This window comes from Sinocyclocheilus rhinocerous, unplaced genomic scaffold (assembly GCF_001515625.1).
Source record: "Sinocyclocheilus rhinocerous isolate Xijiao unplaced genomic scaffold, SAMN03320098_v1.1 scaffold461, whole genome shotgun sequence".
NCBI lineage: Eukaryota > Metazoa > Chordata > Actinopteri > Cypriniformes > Cyprinidae > Sinocyclocheilus > Sinocyclocheilus rhinocerous.
In genome coordinates this window covers 132,867-150,598 of record NW_015624123.1, presented here as the reverse complement: position 1 = coordinate 150,598, position 17,732 = coordinate 132,867, and the positions used below count along the sequence as shown (strand labels likewise).

Below are 17,732 nucleotides of genomic sequence, written 5' to 3'. Positions count from 1 at the left end.
GTGGGGTGTGTGTGTGTGTGTGTGTGTGTGTGTGTGTGCCTACCTCGACCCACAGCCCAGAGCCTGAATAACAGTAGGAGGAAAATGGACGGAGTGGGTGCATTTGGTGCTGGGAGAGCCGGGGCTGCGTTCGACCCTATTGCCTTTATCCAACAGCCGCAGACCATCCTTAGAATATTATCATGGGTAAGACGTTTATTTACCTACAAATAATCATATCTGCCCTAGAAGAGACAAATGTGGTCTGTGAGAATAACCCAGAACGTATCATAATCATAACATTTTCATCACGTGCTCATTTAATAATTAAATGAGGTCACTGACGCTCGTATAGCTATGCGTTTATTTGTAAAATCGAAGATTATTTTCGTTTATATTGAAAATGTTGACGTATTGATGTCATGAAGCGTATTTGCCTCTGGTGACGAGGTTACTCATGTGATTCCTTTTAGAATGAAAACATAAAAGCATGCATATAAACATACGCGCTCATTCTTCATTCTTTTTGTTGTTTGGTTTATTATGGCAGGATGAATTCGTTTGTAATACCATTATAGCCTATTATTATGTATTATTTTTTATCCATAGGTCTATCACTAGGCGTGACTTCAAAACAAGAAATAATATTTAAAATATGAGGCTATTTACCTATATTAAAGCAAAGCGAGTTAATCTAATGTCATGGATGAACGTTTCTCTATTATTACATTAAGGTTTTTCAGTAAGAACATCATTATAGTGTGTCTCAAAGCATAGTCAGCTGCCTCATTTTGAGCAGCGCATGTGTTTGAGCATCATTCTGTATGTTGCTCAGAAATGCTGTCTACTTAGGCAGCTCACTAGGTTTTGAGCCGCAGCCACTGCTGCTATATGACCGGCGCCTCGATTCTGATTGGTTGATGCATTACTTACTATACGCGCATGTACTGTTACATCCATTTGATGTTATTTGCGTCAGACAAACACATCAGGTGGAGCATAGCTTTGTGCAATACAATTCTCTTTCAGTCAAAAGCTTTTGTTTCTTGTAAAATAGGCATCAAAATCTTCTCAAAAATAAAATACAAAAATATTTATACTTTAAATTAGTAGGCCTTATGTAAAAGTATCAGTACATTAAAAGTACATATTAGTACCTTTTGAAAAGGTACAGTCCCAATGACAGCTTTTTTCTGTGAGTGTACAGAACAATATTTGGAAAATATTACAAGTGGAAAATGTTGATTTAGAAGAGTTGTTGTCTATTTAGAATACATTATGTTTATTGAATAGCATTGTTTTGGTCATACAGCGGATCTTGTGTCTGTGTAAGTTCATATTTCTCTTTCATTTTGTAATTGAAATATTAATTTATTACAATCAACACCAAAAAATAGATACATAGATTTTACTAGATATATGCTTCGGTCACTTCATGTCAACTGCCTGAACATAGAATAATAGTAATTATTGTAATGGTATTTAATTATTTAACAGTGTTAGCATGAAAAAAAGAACATCAATAAAACTGCTGTATCTTTTCCCTTGCAGATCTTCTCAATGGTAGTGTTCGGATCCATAATAAATGAAGGCTACGTCAACCATGGCAGTGAGAGGCTCTATTGCGTTTTCAACAAGAACAACAATGCTTGCAACTACGGAACCACCATTGGGCTCATAGCATTTCTAGCATGCATTTTCTTCATTATCCTTGACATGAAGTTCCAACAAATCAGCAGTATTAAAGACAGGAAGAAGGCAGTGATGCTGGACATTGGATTTTCAGGTAAACTATAAGAGCATGCCAAAACAGACTGAGACTCTCTCTGTGACGGCTATTTTTAAGCTGTGAATTGTTCAAGGGGTCTGGCAATGATTCAGTACTGTATTGCCTTAAGATGTTTTTTGTATTTATTTATGTAAACAACATGGGGACAGTATAGTAAACTTTATTGAAATTATTGCTATAATATATTCTTATTGTTGTGTTTTGTGCATGATGACAGGTTTCTGGGCGTTTTTGTGGTTTGTTTGTTTCTGCTTCTTGGCCAACCAATGGCAGCGCACCACTCCAGATGAGCTGCCCTTAAATCAGGGAGCGGATGCTGCCAGAGCTGCCATTACCTTCTCCTTCTTCTCCATCTTCACCTGGGTAAATGAGCATAACTATCTGTACACGGAAATGAAAACACTTTTTATTGACACATTTATTTGATTCCTTTTCAAATCTAAAGCTGAAATGGCAGGATATGCAGAACACAGTCCATTTCAGTTGTTATATCATGAACTATCTCATTGACATTAGCTTGCTCTACATACTGGCTTCAGCCCTCAGGGGATGTGGGAACATATAATAGAATGACTTCCTTCTCCCTTGCCGTCGTGAAAGAGGATGAGAATAGTGTTCGGTGGCGTGTCCTGATGTGAACGAAACTGATGCTATTTCTTACAGTTACTGAACAAGAGTGAAATGTATGACTTGTCTTGATCTTTAGCAATTGTTACATCAACGATTCGTGTTTAGAAATACACACAAGCACTACCATTTAGAATTATTTATTAATTTATAATGTCTTTGTGTAAACCGTGATACACTACCATTTAAAGGTTTGGGGTAAGCTTTTTTTACTAAATGATTTGTATATTTTTACATTTATTCAGCAAGGACCTATTAAACTGATCAAAAGTGACAGTAAAGACATTTATGATGTTACAAAAGATTTCTATTTCAAATAAATGCTGTTCTTTTGAGCTTTCTGTTCATCAAAGAATCCTAAAAAACTTATAATAATAATAGTAATAAATGTTTCTTAAAGGTATATTAGAATGATTTCTGAAGGATCGTGTGACACTGAAGACTGGAGTAATGAAAATTCAGCTTTTCATCACAGGAATAAATTACATTTGAATATTAAAACAGAAAACAGGTATTTTAAGTTGTACTAATAGAACAGCGTTTATTTGAAATAAAAATATTTTGCAACATTATAAAAGTCTTTACTGTCACATTTGATCAATTTTATTCTTGAGTTCTTTTTAAATATCTTACAATCCGCAAAAAATTTGAACGAAAGATACTTAACTCATATTTTCTTCAGAAAGTCCTTCAAATTATATAATGTTTTGAAAGTTTTATGATAATGTTTCAGCATGTTGCTAAGGATACAAATTTAGCCATATCCTCCTGACTACCAGGAAATGAAAAGCCCTGAATGTGCTCTGTACAGGACATCCAGACTTAAAACTGTGGCATGTTACGTCTCAGAGAAATCACTAAAACATAATGTCCTCTACAGAGGACAAAACTCCATAGCTGGTAGTCAGGAGGATATGACAAAACTACAAAACTAAATGCCAAGTTCTAGAATTATCTGGCACCAATAAGACTGCAGTGCCTTCAGGTTTAAAAAAAAAAACTGTTTGGTTTCTTCAGTACAAGTGGTCAGAGTTGAGCATAGTTATTTTTAATGAGAGTTCGGTACTAATGCGTGTGACTGTCATTTGCTTCTTCTCTGTATTTCAGGCTGGTTTGACCGTGAGAGCGGTGCAGAAGTACATGCTAGGGACCGACATGAGCCTCTTCACCACAGAGCACATGGACGGAAAGCCGCCTGTCCAGCCCTCCCCCACCGGCACGAGCACCGAGCCCAACGACACATACCAGAGCCCACCCTTCACCGAAAACCTGGACTCCAACGCCCCAACCTACCAGGTGCCAATTTACTGAAACGGTGCCTCTAGCAAAAGTCCACATGCGATGCCATTGGTGTGTCAGAGTCAGTGTGGATGGCTAGCACTGGTCTTCAAACTGAAGTGGTGTGACAATGTTCATAGGTAGTACCGTTTGTGAACTTCTGTACAAGAATATGTTGATTGTGATTTCACTTTCGTTCGGAATATTACGTGTTAATTTATCAGCTGGAATGAAACCGTTTTGAGGGTTATCAGTGTTGTTTAAAAATGAAAAAGGTTGCATGTGTTATATTTAGAGAGCTATGAAGTGCCATGCATCACAAACAATACCTTATATATTCAGTTTCCATAATGCTGTTGGGGTACTGTATTTAAAGTGCAATATCTGAAACATGGAATCACCGAAACATTTTTTGACACATTTAAATGTTCTCCAACTAAAAGCTTACGAGAGGTGGTCTTCCTAAAAGAGGGCAAGAGTTTGGCTGTAGATTTAAAGGTGTCTTATGTATCAAAAGTGTGTAGAGAAGGTGTTGACTCAGTGAAGCCACTAAACGTGTTACGACATAGTCAGATTTTATTTTGGAAGGAGTTTTGTAACTTACAATGACCCCACTTGGTATGTTTTCAACATTAGGAATTGCTAGTAAGAAAGTCAAATGTGTCATTTTTATCAGCAAGGAGACATTAAATCGATCAAAAGTGACAGTAAAGACATTGGTAATGTTACAAAAGATTTCTATTTCAAATCAGTGCTGTTCTTTTGAACTTTCTATTCATCAAAGAATCCTGAAAAAAATATTAAGCAGCACAACTGAGCAGCAAATCAGCATATTAGAATGATTTCTGAAGGATCACGTGACACTGAAGACTGGAGGAATGATGCTGACATTTCAGCTTTACATCACAGAAATAAATAAAATTTTAAATTACATTAAAATAGAAAGCAGTTATTTTAAATCCTAATACTATTTCATAATATTACTGTTTTTAGTGTATTTTTCATCAAATAAATGCAGCCTTGGAGAGCAGAAGAGAATTAAAAAACCTTACCAACCTCAAGCTTTTGAAAGGCAGTGCATATACCAGTGGTTTGCAAAGTAATTTGTTTGGGACACCCTTCAGATATTCATCAGTTGGCTGCTGTTTAAAAAAAAAAGCTGTTTGGTGGCCATCATCAGTGCTTTGTCTGATATGTGGTAGATTTTGGTAATGTTTCTGTGTTCAGAGATAGGGCAACATACACAAATGATAGTGATTGTACTTCAATACATGTAAACGGAGTATGTTTGTGAAAGTGGTCAGGGTCTTGTGTTTCCTGTACTTAACTCCTGTTGGCACTCCTCTTGGCACTCCTGTTAAAATGCTTCATGGACCAATATTGTGGGAGAGTTTTGGAGTGATTCACTGAGGTATGTTTTGCTGGATCAAAATTTGCACCTCTAAAAAAAGTATTATAGATGATGAAGAGATGTGAAAATAAAAGCCTTATTTAGTTTTTGTATTTGTACCCCATTGAAGGACAAAGTGCAAAATTTGCATCAGTAAAAATGCCTTGACCTTGTCCAGGACTCTTTTTAAATGCATATTACATACTGTATCTGCAGGCAATATATCCCATCTTGTGATTGAAAGATGTACTCAAAAGATTTGTCGTTGTCAGTCAGAATGTCTTCAGACTGCAGTTGCCAGACATTATGAAAATAAAGACATGTTTAAATAAAGACCTGTAATGTGCTCTTTTAATGACTCTCACACACCATTAAGAAATCATTCTGTTCTGAAAGCCAGATCCTGTAATATTTTGAACTTTCTACATTAGAAATAGTTCACACAAAAACATTTGTTGAAAATTTACTTAACCTCCATCCAACCAAGATAGAGTTTGTTTCTTCATCAGAAGAGATTTGGAGAAATTTAGCATTATATCACTTGCTCACCAATGGGTCCTCTGCAGTGAATGGGTGCCGTCAGAATGAGAGTCCAAACAGCTGATAAAAACATCACAATAATCCACAAGTAATTCACACAACTCCAGTCCATCAATTAATGACTTGTGAATCGAAAAGCTACATGTTTAAAGATGTTTTTAACTTCAAACTGTTGCTTTCAGCTAAAATACAAGTCCTCTATCCATTATACTGTATTTCTTTCCCCAATGAAAAAGTCCTCTCAATCTGAATCAGGAAAGAAATATGCACAGGTCAAGCCTGCTTTACATGCACAAACAGTCCAAAACAGTGATTGACATGAGAGGACGAAGATAGACTAAACAGAGATAGACTTTTCCACAGGAAGAAAAGTTATTCTGGATTATGTACTCATTATTTTGGCCAGAAACAATGGTTTAAAGTTAAAACACTTTAATAATGGATCTGCTTATTAAAAACACAGCTTTTCACTTTACAAGACATTACCTGATGGACTGGATTTGTGTGGATTACTTGTGGATTATTGTGATGTTTTTATCAGCTGTTTGGACTCTCGTTCTGACGGCACCCATTCACTACAGTGCATCCATTGGTGAGCAAGTGATGCAATGCTAAATTTCTCCAAATCTGTTCTGATGAAAAAACAAACACATCCACATCTTGGATGGCCTGCGGGTAAAGTAAATTTCCAGCATATTTTTATTTTGGGGGACCTATTCCTTTAATTGCTTCAAATAGTTCATTGTACAGATATATCCCAATGTTTAAGTTTTAACATTTTTAAAAAGAAAACTTGAGCTTGTGAAAAGTAATATACCTTAAGATCCAATCTAACAATCAAAACATATGTCAAATAAGACAGGCGTAGCTCACTCAAAAATGACCCTCTCACCCTCATGTTGTTCAAACCTGTATGAATTTCTTTCTCCTGTGGAACAAAATGGCAGAAAGTCTCTTTCACTTTTACTGAATGGAAAAATGAAAGTGAATGTTCAATAACGTCCTCAGTCCCTAACAGCCTAATATCTCCTTTTGCGTCCCATGTAATAGAAGTTTTTTTTTAAATGACAGAATTTTCATTTTTGTGTGAACGTTTCCTCTAAATATCTCCGTAGTTAACATTTTCGAGTATGTTGCACAAAACAAACAGATGAAATACACAAACTGGAGCTTGAATAACTTAATCTAAAGGTTGATCATGTTTGACCAGCATTTATTCTGCAGATATGTCCTGACACATCGCAAACTGTTGACCACAAGGCCGTGGCACGAATAGCATTCCTGAAAGAGAGATGAGAAAAGGTGGCCGTACTGAAGTCTCAACAGTCAACTCTGTGGGAGTGTGAAGAAATATTTAAGAGGCACAAGCACAATGGTATTTAACAAAAATCTAACCAAAAAAAATTCAAGATTTATCCATCTGTACTAATTTGGTATTTTATACAAAACACACCGTAGTCTGATCCCATCTTGACAACCTTTCAAAATGTCCCTCTGGTTTTTCCTGTATATTTTAAGGCAGGTGAAATTTCCTCACATTGATTTAATTGTGTAAAGACAATCACATGTGGCCTAAAGTGTGTCGAGCTGTGCATTTCGTTCCCTGGCTTGATTGTTTAATTGCAAATTATTTACACAAACAATCATTCAAAAATGTCAATATGTCAAAAGTCAGTAGACAGATCACTGTAGCTTACTGTAAGAAATGCTATATATTAACCATTTTATTTTTCTGTACTGTAGAGTTTGTAAACAGAAATGAGAAATGAATAAATTTCAATCAAACGGCAGGAGCATTCTGAAATAAATAGGTTATTTTTCAAAGGCAGCCAACCTTACAATTTAAAAAAAAAAAAAAAAAAAAAAAAAAAAAAAAAAAAAGACCATGCTAACAGCACTGGAAAACCTGATGAAAAAGATGAACTGGAGGAGTAATAAATGAATCAACATTAGAACTCAAGCTTTCAAGTAGATTAATCCGGTTTCTCTTCGAAACAGTTACAGTTCCACTTGCACTTTTTAGGGTTGATCTTTCTTCTTCGAAAAAAGGTGTCATCAAAACTTTCCGAATCTGAACAATCCAAGTAAACATTACCACTGCAGCTCAGACAAGCCCTCATCCTTTCGAGCATCTCAGCATTATCCTGGTGCAGCACCAGGTCCTGTGTCACAGAGAGCCGTGGATGTGCGTCTGCTGGCAGCTAGCTGATGATCTTGCTTATGGCCTGTAAAGAGGGGAAGTCATCATCGCCGATGTGTAGGGTTTTATGGGTGTTGAAGTCTTTCAGAGCCAGCACCTGCTTACAGGTGGGACACACATGGCAGTCCAGCTCCAGGCTGTTGCTGGTAGTGCCTGTCTGCCAGGCTTTCTTTTTGTTTTTTTTGGCCTTGGAGCCTTGCTGCTGTTTCTCAAGAGCCTTAAAGTCTCCGTGGGCAGTGAGAAGCTCCTGTTGCTTGCGAGTGTCTGGTAGGAGAACAAAAAAAAAAAAAAAAAAAAAAAAAGACCATGCTAACAGCACTGGAAAACCTGATGAAAAAGATGAACTGGAGGAGTAATAAATGAATCAATGTTAGAACTCAAGCTTTCAAGTCGATTAAACCGGTTTCTCTTCAAAACAGCAACAGTTCCTCTTGCACCTTTTAGGATTGATCTTTCCCCTTTGAAAAAAAGGTTTTGTCAAAACTTTCCGAACCGGAACAATCGGAGTAAACATTACTACTGCAGCTCAGACAAGCCCTCATCCTTTCGAGCATCTCAGCATTATCCTGGTGCAGCACCAGGTCCTGTGTCACAGAGAGCCGTGGATGTGCGTCTGCTGGCAGCTAGCTGATGATCTTGCTTATGGCCTGTAAAGAGGGGAAGTCATCATCGCCGATGTGTAGGGTTTTATGGGTGTTGAAGTCTTTCAGAGCCAGCACCTGCTTACAGGTGGGACACACATGGCAGTCCAGCTCCAGGCTGTTGCTGGTAGTGCCTGTCTGCCAGGCTTTCTTTTTGTTTTTTTTGGGCTTGGAGCCTTCCTGCTGTTTCTCGAGAGCCTTAAAGTCTCCGTGGGCAGTGAGAAGCTCCTGTTGCTTGCGAGTGTCTGGTAGGAGAACCAGCAGCTCGTTGAAGACCCTGTTGAAATTCTCCCCTAGCAGCTCCTGGCAGCTTTTGTAGTACTGGACAGCAGGTATTATACCCTGCTCAAGAGGAAAATTAGAGATCAATGAAAATATTAATGGGTAATACAATGTACGTGTAAGGCAGTGTGTATCATAGGTTCTATAATGGGTCACCAGTTTACACTATTTTTAAACATTTTTTCTTCACTAGTTCATTTTGAAGGGTCCTGCAGGATGTGACAAGTGTATTTTGGAAATAATATATTTAAAAATATTTCATGTCTCAATTAACAAGCTCATAGAACTACATAATAATTACAAGGGAATTAATACAATTCGCTTAAACTAGCAAAACTAATATATAATAATAATATGTGGGATTAATATTAATTGAATTTAAATGGTCTTGGTTGGATAGGTACCTGTCTAAATTGGCCTGAATAGTTTTTGAACTCATTGAACTTGGTTTCATCATTTTGAAGATAATTCTTAATAGACTGAATAAGGTCCATGTTTCTTTGCTGGAAATTGTCGGGTATGAGGTAGGGTCCAATAGCAGGTGTCACTCTGAAAGAAAACACAACGCCTAATGAGATAAAACACTTGAATCACTTTTCTATTTTTACATTAATTAGTGATAAATTATTAAATTAGAACTTTGGTGAATTTTTAAACAATTATCTATTGTTAAATCTGAATATATTTTCAAATGCAATTTATTTCGGTGATGCAAAGCTGAATTTTCAGCATCATTACTCCAGTCTTCAGTGTCACATCATTCTTCAGAAATCATTCTAATATGCTGATTTGCTGATATTTCTGATCATCATCTTGTAATATCTTGCATTATTCTTAATATCATTTAATGGAAGTGTAAGGTAAAATAAATGTACATCAAATGTTAAATTACAGACCCAAAAAGTGCAATACAGAAAAGAATAAGAGGCCTGTGGACAAAAAAAAACCCTATCATCCCTTTTTACCCCTCAATTTTAACAAATTGTTAAAAAGAAAGTATTATATCTATTATATTTATATCAACATTCTCTCAGATACTGGCTTTATAAAATTAACCCTCAGTTTTATAGACAAGGCTTAAGTCCACTTAAGTTTACTTTAATGTCCTAATTGAACTATAGCCTAATCCTGACTTAAACTAAGCCCTGTCTGTAATACCAGGCCTAAGACTATTAAAAACATTGCTTGCCATCAATAAATAGTCAGCTTTCATGTACTCAAAATACAACAGTGACTCAAAACAGGGAACACCACTTCCCCCACATCACGCACACGTATAACCGCACACACATCACAGTCTCTAACCTGTCAACAGCCGGCATCGACGATTCCACCACATTACTGTTGAGTGGGATGCCCGTGAATCCTGGAGGAGGTTTGCTGACAACAGGCCCAAGGCCAGGAGGAGGAGGCGGCAGCACACTCTGAGTGCTCTTCAACGGAAATGCACTTTTAAAGCCTGAAAACACAAGTAGGCACTTAGAAACAATGTCATTTTGGGCACTGCCTCTTTAAGGAAAGGAACCGGCTTACCAGGTGGAGGTTTTCTGGAGATAAGTGCTGGAAATTCCTCTTCTTTGGGTGGAGGAGGTTGGTCGGTTACCGGCTGCTTTAAAGGGGAAGGAATATTTTCAGGAAATGATGTAGGGGACAGTGCTTCTGCTGGTTTCTCCGTGAGTCCGTTTATAAAGGAGTTTGTTTTGGAGGGGAGACTGTTGTCTGGTGGCTTCGTCTCGGGAACGTTCTCTTTGTGAGCCATTTTGGACACGGACTCAGGAGTGCGTGAGGGGGAACCCAGAGATGAAGTTGTGGCTTGTTTCTTTTTCTTATTGGTTTTGGGGTTGGTCTGAGATGAGCCATCTTTTACCGTCAACAAAGTGGAGATGTCAAGCATAGTCGGTACCGTGCAGATTTCCTGAGCCGTTTTACCGGTCTGGGGGTCCTCGTCATCCGATGAGGACGGACATTTGACTTTAGGTGGAGCTTTGTGGGTTTCAGCAGAGGTGAGCTTCTTTTTGCGGCGAGATGAGGAGGCAGTGAGAAGCTGAGGCACACTTCCACTGGGCGGCGGGTCACTGGCAGACAGTATGGATGAAGAGACCGTAGGAGCTGTTTTGGTGGGCAGAACCACAGGTTTATTGGAAACCACCGCAGGTTTGCTTCCAGCTTGAGACCAGGCCGATGTTGTGTTTGATTGAGACTTCAGTGGTTTGATCTTGGAGATCAGTGCAGGAAAGTCCTCCTCCTGGAAGGACGAATGTTTCTTGGGTTGATTTGTGTATGCAGGTGTCATTGGAGCGGAAACTACTGAGCCAGACAAGCTTGGAAAATCATCTTCCTTCAGAGAGACAGAAGTTTGTTTGATCTTGCTGCAATGATAGGGAGACAGACATTGTAAAATACTGATCTGATTCAATTAAACTCGATGTTTAATAGCAAATTTCTTGCTGTTGCATATAACCACAACTATGAGCCCACCTCAAATGATAATCTGACCTGCAGAAATGGCTTGGGTTCTCTCTGACATCATTTCCTGTTTTGTTCTGCATATTTGTTGGTTGCACCATATGACTTTAGCATAATCTTTTATGTCCAGCAAATCAAAGTACTTAAGGATTTGTTTTCAAGAATTCAGAGGCCCCTTTCTTTCATTATGATTTCAGGACAGCTGTATCAGCCTGACATTTTTTTATTTATGCCCATTAAAAAAAAAATTTTTTTATAAAAAAAAAAATTTAAAAAAAATAAAAAGGAAGTTGCTTTGCATGTCGGTTGCACCATGTGACTATTAATTGGAGCAAAAAAGCAATTTTTATGAAATAATAATGATTTGAGCTAGTGCAAGTTTAGCATTATTTCTGTACTATTATAAAATATATACATATATATACATTTTTAAATTAGCATTTATTTTTACTGTACATTATTTGTTATATTTGTCGTTTTAATTTTAATTGAGGTTAAATTCATTTTGTTTTTATTTGTGTTTATTTTTAATACTTTTATTTAGCTTTAATTTAATTAACTTAAAACTTTTTTTTGTTTCAGTTAGCTGCCAAGGCAACATTTCTCATTTTCATTTAGGTTTAAGTTTTTCTAATATTACATTTTTTTTTAGCTTTATTTCAATTAACAATTGCAAGACAATTATATCAGCCTGACGTTTCTGACTTTATGTCCCCCAAAAATCTAAATTTCAATACAGACATTAAAAAAAAAAAAAAAAAAAACGGAAAGCAGTGTATTCATGTCACTGAACAAATTTGAATTAATTAATATCTGGACAAAATAAAAAATCAAGAAAGCAAGCACCTTTAAAAAAGAAATGATCTTAGTATTCCTACATGGGGAAAAAATACATAAAAGAGACCCATCTTACTAAAAACAGGACAAACATACAGTACCTTTGAATTGGGGCTGGAGGTGCAGCTGCCCCTAAAACAGGGAAGTCCTGACCAGCCAAAGAGGGATTACTCTTCACTGATCGAGCTGAAATATATTCACACATGCAATTTCATCAACTTCCAAATAAACAAATAAATAAACAAACACACACATTTTCGATTGCCACACCTTGCATTTCGTTCGTCTGCTTGGCAGTGCCTCTGTTGTTTCTCATGTCATCAGGCTCCATCTTTTCCTCTTTGCGTGGCTTCTGACTGCTTCTCTCTTGCACATGGCTTCTCTCTTCCTGGTGGCTGGCCATCGAAGCTCGCAAAGCAGCTGCGATCTCTCGGTCCTCTTCCTCTCTGAGGACAACAACTCTCTCAGTCTTCCATAAGCTCTCTCATATGTCAGAATGCAGCACTGATGAGGACCTACCGATTATATCTCCAGCTCCTGACATTCTGCTGTCCTCCTGGGGCTCGTCCTCTTCCTGGTCTTCCCCGTCTGTTGAAGCGATCCACTTCCTCATAGTCATCGCCACCAACTATCAGACCTAAAACAGACATCCAGATGGGCTTGATTAAGGCATGCGACCCCTAATTTATATCCAACTCATAGAAAGAGCAAATTCAGCTTTACCGCCATTTCGTCGTTGTTGTCTGAGTGCATAGTTGAACTGAATGTCGATTTGGCGATTCTGCCGTGCCTCAGCCCGGTTTTTGCTGTGGGCAGCAGCTTTGTGAGCTTTATAGTCAATCTCTGTGCGGAAAGCATGAGTGAACTGCTCTGTACTGCAGCGGCCCTCCTGGCAGAGATAATGGCTTTCTCTGAAGTGCTCGCTGAGGTACTGGTAGTCGCTATAGGACAAAAATAATACTTAAATTAAGTGAATTAACATTTAAATTCTGTGAATATTACAGTGCAAAAAGACTGCTATGAAGTCTGCATGTTCTGCAGGTCTCCGTCTAAATGAGTGCCCCAGTTAGTACACACACTGAAGCATGAGTGATGCTAAAAAAACAAATCACAAGCTGCATCTGCCATCTCACTATATGAGGACATAAACTTCATCTCCAGAGCTGCTCTGAGAATCATTTTACGAGCATTTCACCAATTCACTTAATAAAAATATTGTTATATACACAGAAAATTAAAGGTCTTTGTGGCGACCTGTCAAAATAAAGGTTTTGTTTAACGTGCTTTTAACTTTAACAAATAATGGCAGAAATACATTACTATTGTACTGCAGAATGTATTTCTAATTAAAATTTTAATGTTTTATGCCTTATATGCCTGATTATGACAGATAATACAGGAATCCAGAAATCTAGAAAAATTAAAACAGACAACACAATTTATGAAAAAAAAAAAAAACATTTTTCTCATGGGCCTATTATTATAAAAAAATAAATGAATAAATTAAAGCTGCATAATAATAAGAAACGGAGCAATTCCAATAGGGTCCTCACACCATCGGTGCTCGGGCCCTAATAATAAGAAACGGAGCAATTCCAATAGGGTCCTCACACCATCGGTGCTCGGGCCCTAATAATAAGAAACGGAGCAATTCCAATAGGGTCCTCACACCATCGGTGCTCGGGCCCTAATAATAAGAAACGGAGCAATTCCAATAGGGTCCTCACACCATCGGTGCTCGGGCCCTAATAATAAGAAACGGAGCAATTCCAATAGGGTCCTCACACCATCGGTGCTCGGGCCCTAATAAATAAACCATTAAAATGAAATGAAAAATTATGCCCAAAAACATGACATTTGGGAAAAATAAAACAGAATCTGAGAAACAGGGCCTTTAAAAATTGTTATTAAATTGTATAGGTCCTTACTTCAATGAATGATACATGATTTAACCAAATTTTTTTATTTAACCATTAAAGTGTAACCTTGAAAAACTAAAAACGAGATAAAAAAAAAAAAAAAAAAAAAACAGAATCAAGAGAATTAAAACAGGATTTGAGGAAAAACTAAACAGATTTCATATAGGCCCAACACTACGTAAGTTTACATCCACTAATTTTCATTTATATGCTTAATTTTTTTTCTTTTTCTTTTTATTCATTCTCCTTAATTTTTTGGATGATTTCAGGTCTACACCACCCCTTTCAATTAGACTGAAATTTTATTCAAGATGAGCTCAATTAAAACGATTGAGGGGTTTATATGAAAGGTTTTTCAGTTCAACTGAGGCATCATTTGGGTGCATGACAGTAAACATGGCTACAGTGAGTTGCATTTGGAAATAAACAAATTTAACAACCAAATTAACAAGGTTAAAAAAAAAAAATAGTGAACCAGAACTGGTCTTTTACCTGTAATATTCCTGAGCTCCATCTGCGTCACAGAAATGGCAGAAGTAATGATCTCGCCGCAGGTGCTTCAATAGTTCATCGTTGTCCAGGTATCGATCATCACAGAATTTACAAAGCGGATGCCCACGATGCGAGGTATCATCCGGGTCCCCTTGCGTTCGATGTCGAGCCAGGTCTTTCCGACTGTACCACTTCCTCTCGTATGAGAATATCTGTACACAGAGCAAACTATTCATTGAAGGAATAAGGAGTGTGCAAACAAAATAATAATTTGTTAAAATGCAATACTCTACCTTCAGGTGCTTTGCACATAACTTGCAGCAGAAGAGTTCATGTTGTTTCCGCATATGCTGTTCTAATTCTTCAAATTTGGAGAACACTTTTGGATCTGGGCATTGTGGACATTCATGTAACAAAATCTTCCTGCATTTGTTGTAAAAGAGCTTGTAAGGAACAAATTTCAAATATTGTTGATTTTTAGCTGAAAAACAGGACTGGCAATGATGCACTTTTTATTTGGCAAGTAAACTGCCGAAAGATGACGTCAAAGTTGCTTAAACTGTCTATTTCAATGAGTTGATTCAAAACTAGTGCAACTTATGTCATGTCAGGTTCAAAAATATCCAAGTCTGTGCCATTTTTTATAGATTTACGTATTCGCACAACAAATTTAGGTAAATATCGCAGTTCATTATTGTGCATTGTTACATTATTGTTTTAATACAATATATTCTGGAACATATAAGCATAGTTTTTAAATACATTTTCCTTTGTGGTTCTTCAGAAAAAAACATGGGAATCCTGCCTTGATTATTTTCAACAGAATGTATCTCATCCATTTTATTCTTACATTAAAACTTTTCAATCTACAATGAATGTTTAGTTGAAACAATTACTGAGCAAATACATTCATATACAGAATATTGTCAAAAGGATCGTTTTTCTCATCCCGGCTGAAAAAAAGTTCATACCTGAACTGTGCATATATCTTTCCATCTGCAAAGTATGTGTCAAATTTCTTCTCATACTGGTACTGATGAATGTTCAGAGCGGCAAAGGGCTCAAGTTTCTTTATGAAGACCACCTGGAAAATCAGAAAAAAATAAAATAAATAATAAATATATTTTTTTTTAATTACAGAAGAGAAAAAAACAAGTATTTTTTAAGAATGAAACACTCCTTCTAGAGCATGAACAACGTTGTCAATTAAGCAAAAAGGACTAAATAATAAATGTTTTAAATTTCAGACTTGCTGATTAATGTAACTTGTGTTTAACAGGCCAATTAGAGAGGCACGCACTCTTGATTGATTGTCACGTGAGTCACGCAGAGTCAACATGACTTCGCACGTTGACAGGCTGTCAGAGAAAGCACACGTTGTCTAGTGGATTCTAGCGAGAGTTATCTGAAGCTGATTACACAACAGCACAATTCAGCTGAGCGGTCCCAAAATCACGTCTAATTATTAAAAAATAAATTTAAAAAAAATTGTACTTTGTTCCTGATATAGCCTTGCCTCTCATATTTGTGACCCTGGAGCACAAAAGCGGTCTTAAGCAGCACGGGTATATTTGTAGCAATAACCAGCAAAACATTGTATGGGTCAAAATTATTGATTTTTTCTTTTATGCCAAAAATCATGAATATTAAGTAAAGATCATGTTCCATGAAGAGAGTGTAAATTTCCTACCGTAAATATATCCAAACTTATTTTTTGATTAGTAATATGCATTGCTAAGAACTTCATTTGGACAACTTTAAAGGCGATTTTCTCAATATTTTGATTTTTTTGCACCCTCAGGTTCCAGATTTCAAATAGTTGTATCTCGGCCAAATATTGTCTTATCCTAACCATCCATATATCAATAGAAAGCTTATTTGTTCAGCTTTCAGATGATGTATACATCAAATCATATGTTAACCCCCGTGAAGTAAACTACAGCGTGAAGGACTTACTGTAGCCAACTAACGCTAGTGAGCTGCTTGGTTGTCACGGGAAACGTCAGGCAATAAATCACCACTGCTACAATAAACCAGCTCACTTCTAAAATAGAAACAACTTTCCAAATGTATCTACAATCAAAAACAGAGGTCATAACAACAATTAGTCAAACAACTACCTCAATTTCACTTGTGAAAGATGAGACAACTGAGCTAAACTTTTTCCTGACAACTTCTCCACACTGCTAGCTTGCTAGCGACAAACACGGCCGCTCCCATTATAAGTGTATGTAGCCCAAGTTACTGGTGCTGTCGCCAGGCTGCGGTGTGTGTGTGTACCTGTTTTTCTATGCTGGTGGGGACTTAAACCTGAATACACAGACTCATGGGGACTCGTGTCACGGTGGGGACCTAAATTGAGGTCCCCACGGGTAAACAAGCTAATAAATCACACAATGAAGTTTTTTGAAAATCTAAAAATGCAGAAAGTTTCCTGTGAGGGGGTAGGTTTAGGGGTAGGGTTGGTGTAGGGCAATAGAATATACGGTCTGTACAGTAGAAAAACCATTACACCTATGGAGAGTCCCCACAAGGATAGCTGACCAGACATGTGTGTGTGTGTGTGGCGGCCGAGGCCTGCGCTCGCTGCTGGAGGAGAGGCGGCGGCACCTTGTCGAGCTGCTCCCGGCAGACGGCGCAGTACTTCTGCTCGCACAGCAGCCGCATCTTGGTGGAGCAGCGGTAACACACCGGGTGATCGCACTTCCCCACCGCGAACAGGTCGATGTCCTGGCAGCACAGCACACATGTGCTCTCCGCGTCTCTCTTGGCGGTGGACTCCATACTGTTGGAAGGCGCTGGCTGTGTGTGCTGGAGTGTTCTTCTCCTATAATCCGCGTGGATTTGGACGGCTTGTAAACGACAGTACGGGCGGTGAGGCCGGGTGAAGCGCGGTCCTGTGTGTGCGTAATCGTTCAACGCAATGCATTGTGGGGAGCGATAGGCTTGCCGTAGACAGGAAGAGCTTTTATTCTGACACACCGGACTTTTATACCGCATACCTTTGCGTGGATTACATGACAATAATATAAGAATTATATTAATATGATTTATTATTATAAAGATTAATAAACATGTAATTATATTTATATTTAATAATATTATATAGATACGATGTAATTAGATGAATTAATACAAATATAATATAATAAACAATATGATGCATTATACATATAAATGTAGTAATAATAACAATAGGTATATGTGAATTATATTAATATCAAAATATGATACCTGTATTAACATGGCTTAATGAAATGTTAATAAGCAAAAATAATTAAACAATATGATT

At 37.4% G+C, this 17,732-nt stretch overlaps 2 protein-coding genes across 3 annotated transcripts; one reads left to right on the top strand and one right to left on the bottom strand.

The window, feature by feature from the left end:
- Positions 1 to 28: 28 nt before the first annotated feature.
- Positions 29 to 4,235, top strand: syngr3a (synaptogyrin 3a). The gene is made up of 4 exons (XM_016549746.1): positions 29 to 186; positions 1,531 to 1,765; positions 1,986 to 2,131; positions 3,503 to 4,235. Exons 1-4 carry the CDS (start codon positions 85 to 87, stop codon positions 3,704 to 3,706), a joined length of 687 nt encoding a protein of 228 aa, XP_016405232.1. The 5' UTR covers positions 29 to 84; the 3' UTR covers positions 3,707 to 4,235.
- Positions 4,236 to 7,479: 3,244 nt separating this feature from the next.
- Positions 7,480 to 17,404, bottom strand: znf598 (zinc finger protein 598). Of its 2 annotated transcripts, XM_016549362.1 has the most exons (13): positions 17,051 to 17,404; positions 15,412 to 15,524; positions 14,734 to 14,863; positions 14,441 to 14,652; positions 12,753 to 12,970; positions 12,549 to 12,666; positions 12,300 to 12,475; positions 12,131 to 12,215; positions 10,260 to 11,095; positions 10,032 to 10,185; positions 9,131 to 9,275; positions 8,673 to 8,786; positions 7,480 to 8,050 (listed from the first exon to the last, which is right to left on the bottom strand). In XM_016549362.1, exons 1-13 carry the CDS (start codon positions 17,222 to 17,224, stop codon positions 7,805 to 7,807), a joined length of 2,721 nt encoding a protein of 906 aa, XP_016404848.1. In that variant the 5' UTR covers positions 17,225 to 17,404; the 3' UTR covers positions 7,480 to 7,804. The 2 variants fall into 2 exon arrangements, with proteins under 2 accessions (XP_016404848.1, XP_016404838.1); XM_016549352.1 differs by lacking the exon at positions 7,480 to 8,050 and having other exon boundaries at positions 8,133 to 8,786; positions 17,051 to 17,403.
- Between the last annotated feature and the right edge of the window lie 328 nt (positions 17,405 to 17,732).

Bases quoted from the DNA above. Each gene is read 5' to 3' on its own strand.
- syngr3a (XM_016549746.1), top strand. From the start codon at position 85: ATGGACGGAGTGGGTGCATTTGGTGCTGGGAGAGCCGGGGCTGCGTTC. The intron at 1,766-1,985 runs GTAAACTATAAG...GCATGATGACAG, and splicing joins GCTGGACATTGGATTTTCAG to GTTTCTGGGCGTTTTTGTGG. The intron at 2,132-3,502 runs GTAAATGAGCAT...TCTGTATTTCAG, and splicing joins TCTTCTCCATCTTCACCTGG to GCTGGTTTGACCGTGAGAGC.
- znf598 (XM_016549362.1), bottom strand. From the start codon at position 17,224: ATGGAGTCCACCGCCAAGAGAGACGCGGAGAGCACATGTGTGCTGTGC. The intron at 12,476-12,548 runs GTAGGTCCTCAT...TGTTGTCCTCAG, and splicing joins AGGAGCTGGAGATATAATCG to AGAGGAAGAGGACCGAGAGA. The intron at 11,096-12,130 runs GTACTGTATGTT...CTATCATTGCAG, and splicing joins CCTCCAGCCCCAATTCAAAG to CAAGATCAAACAAACTTCTG.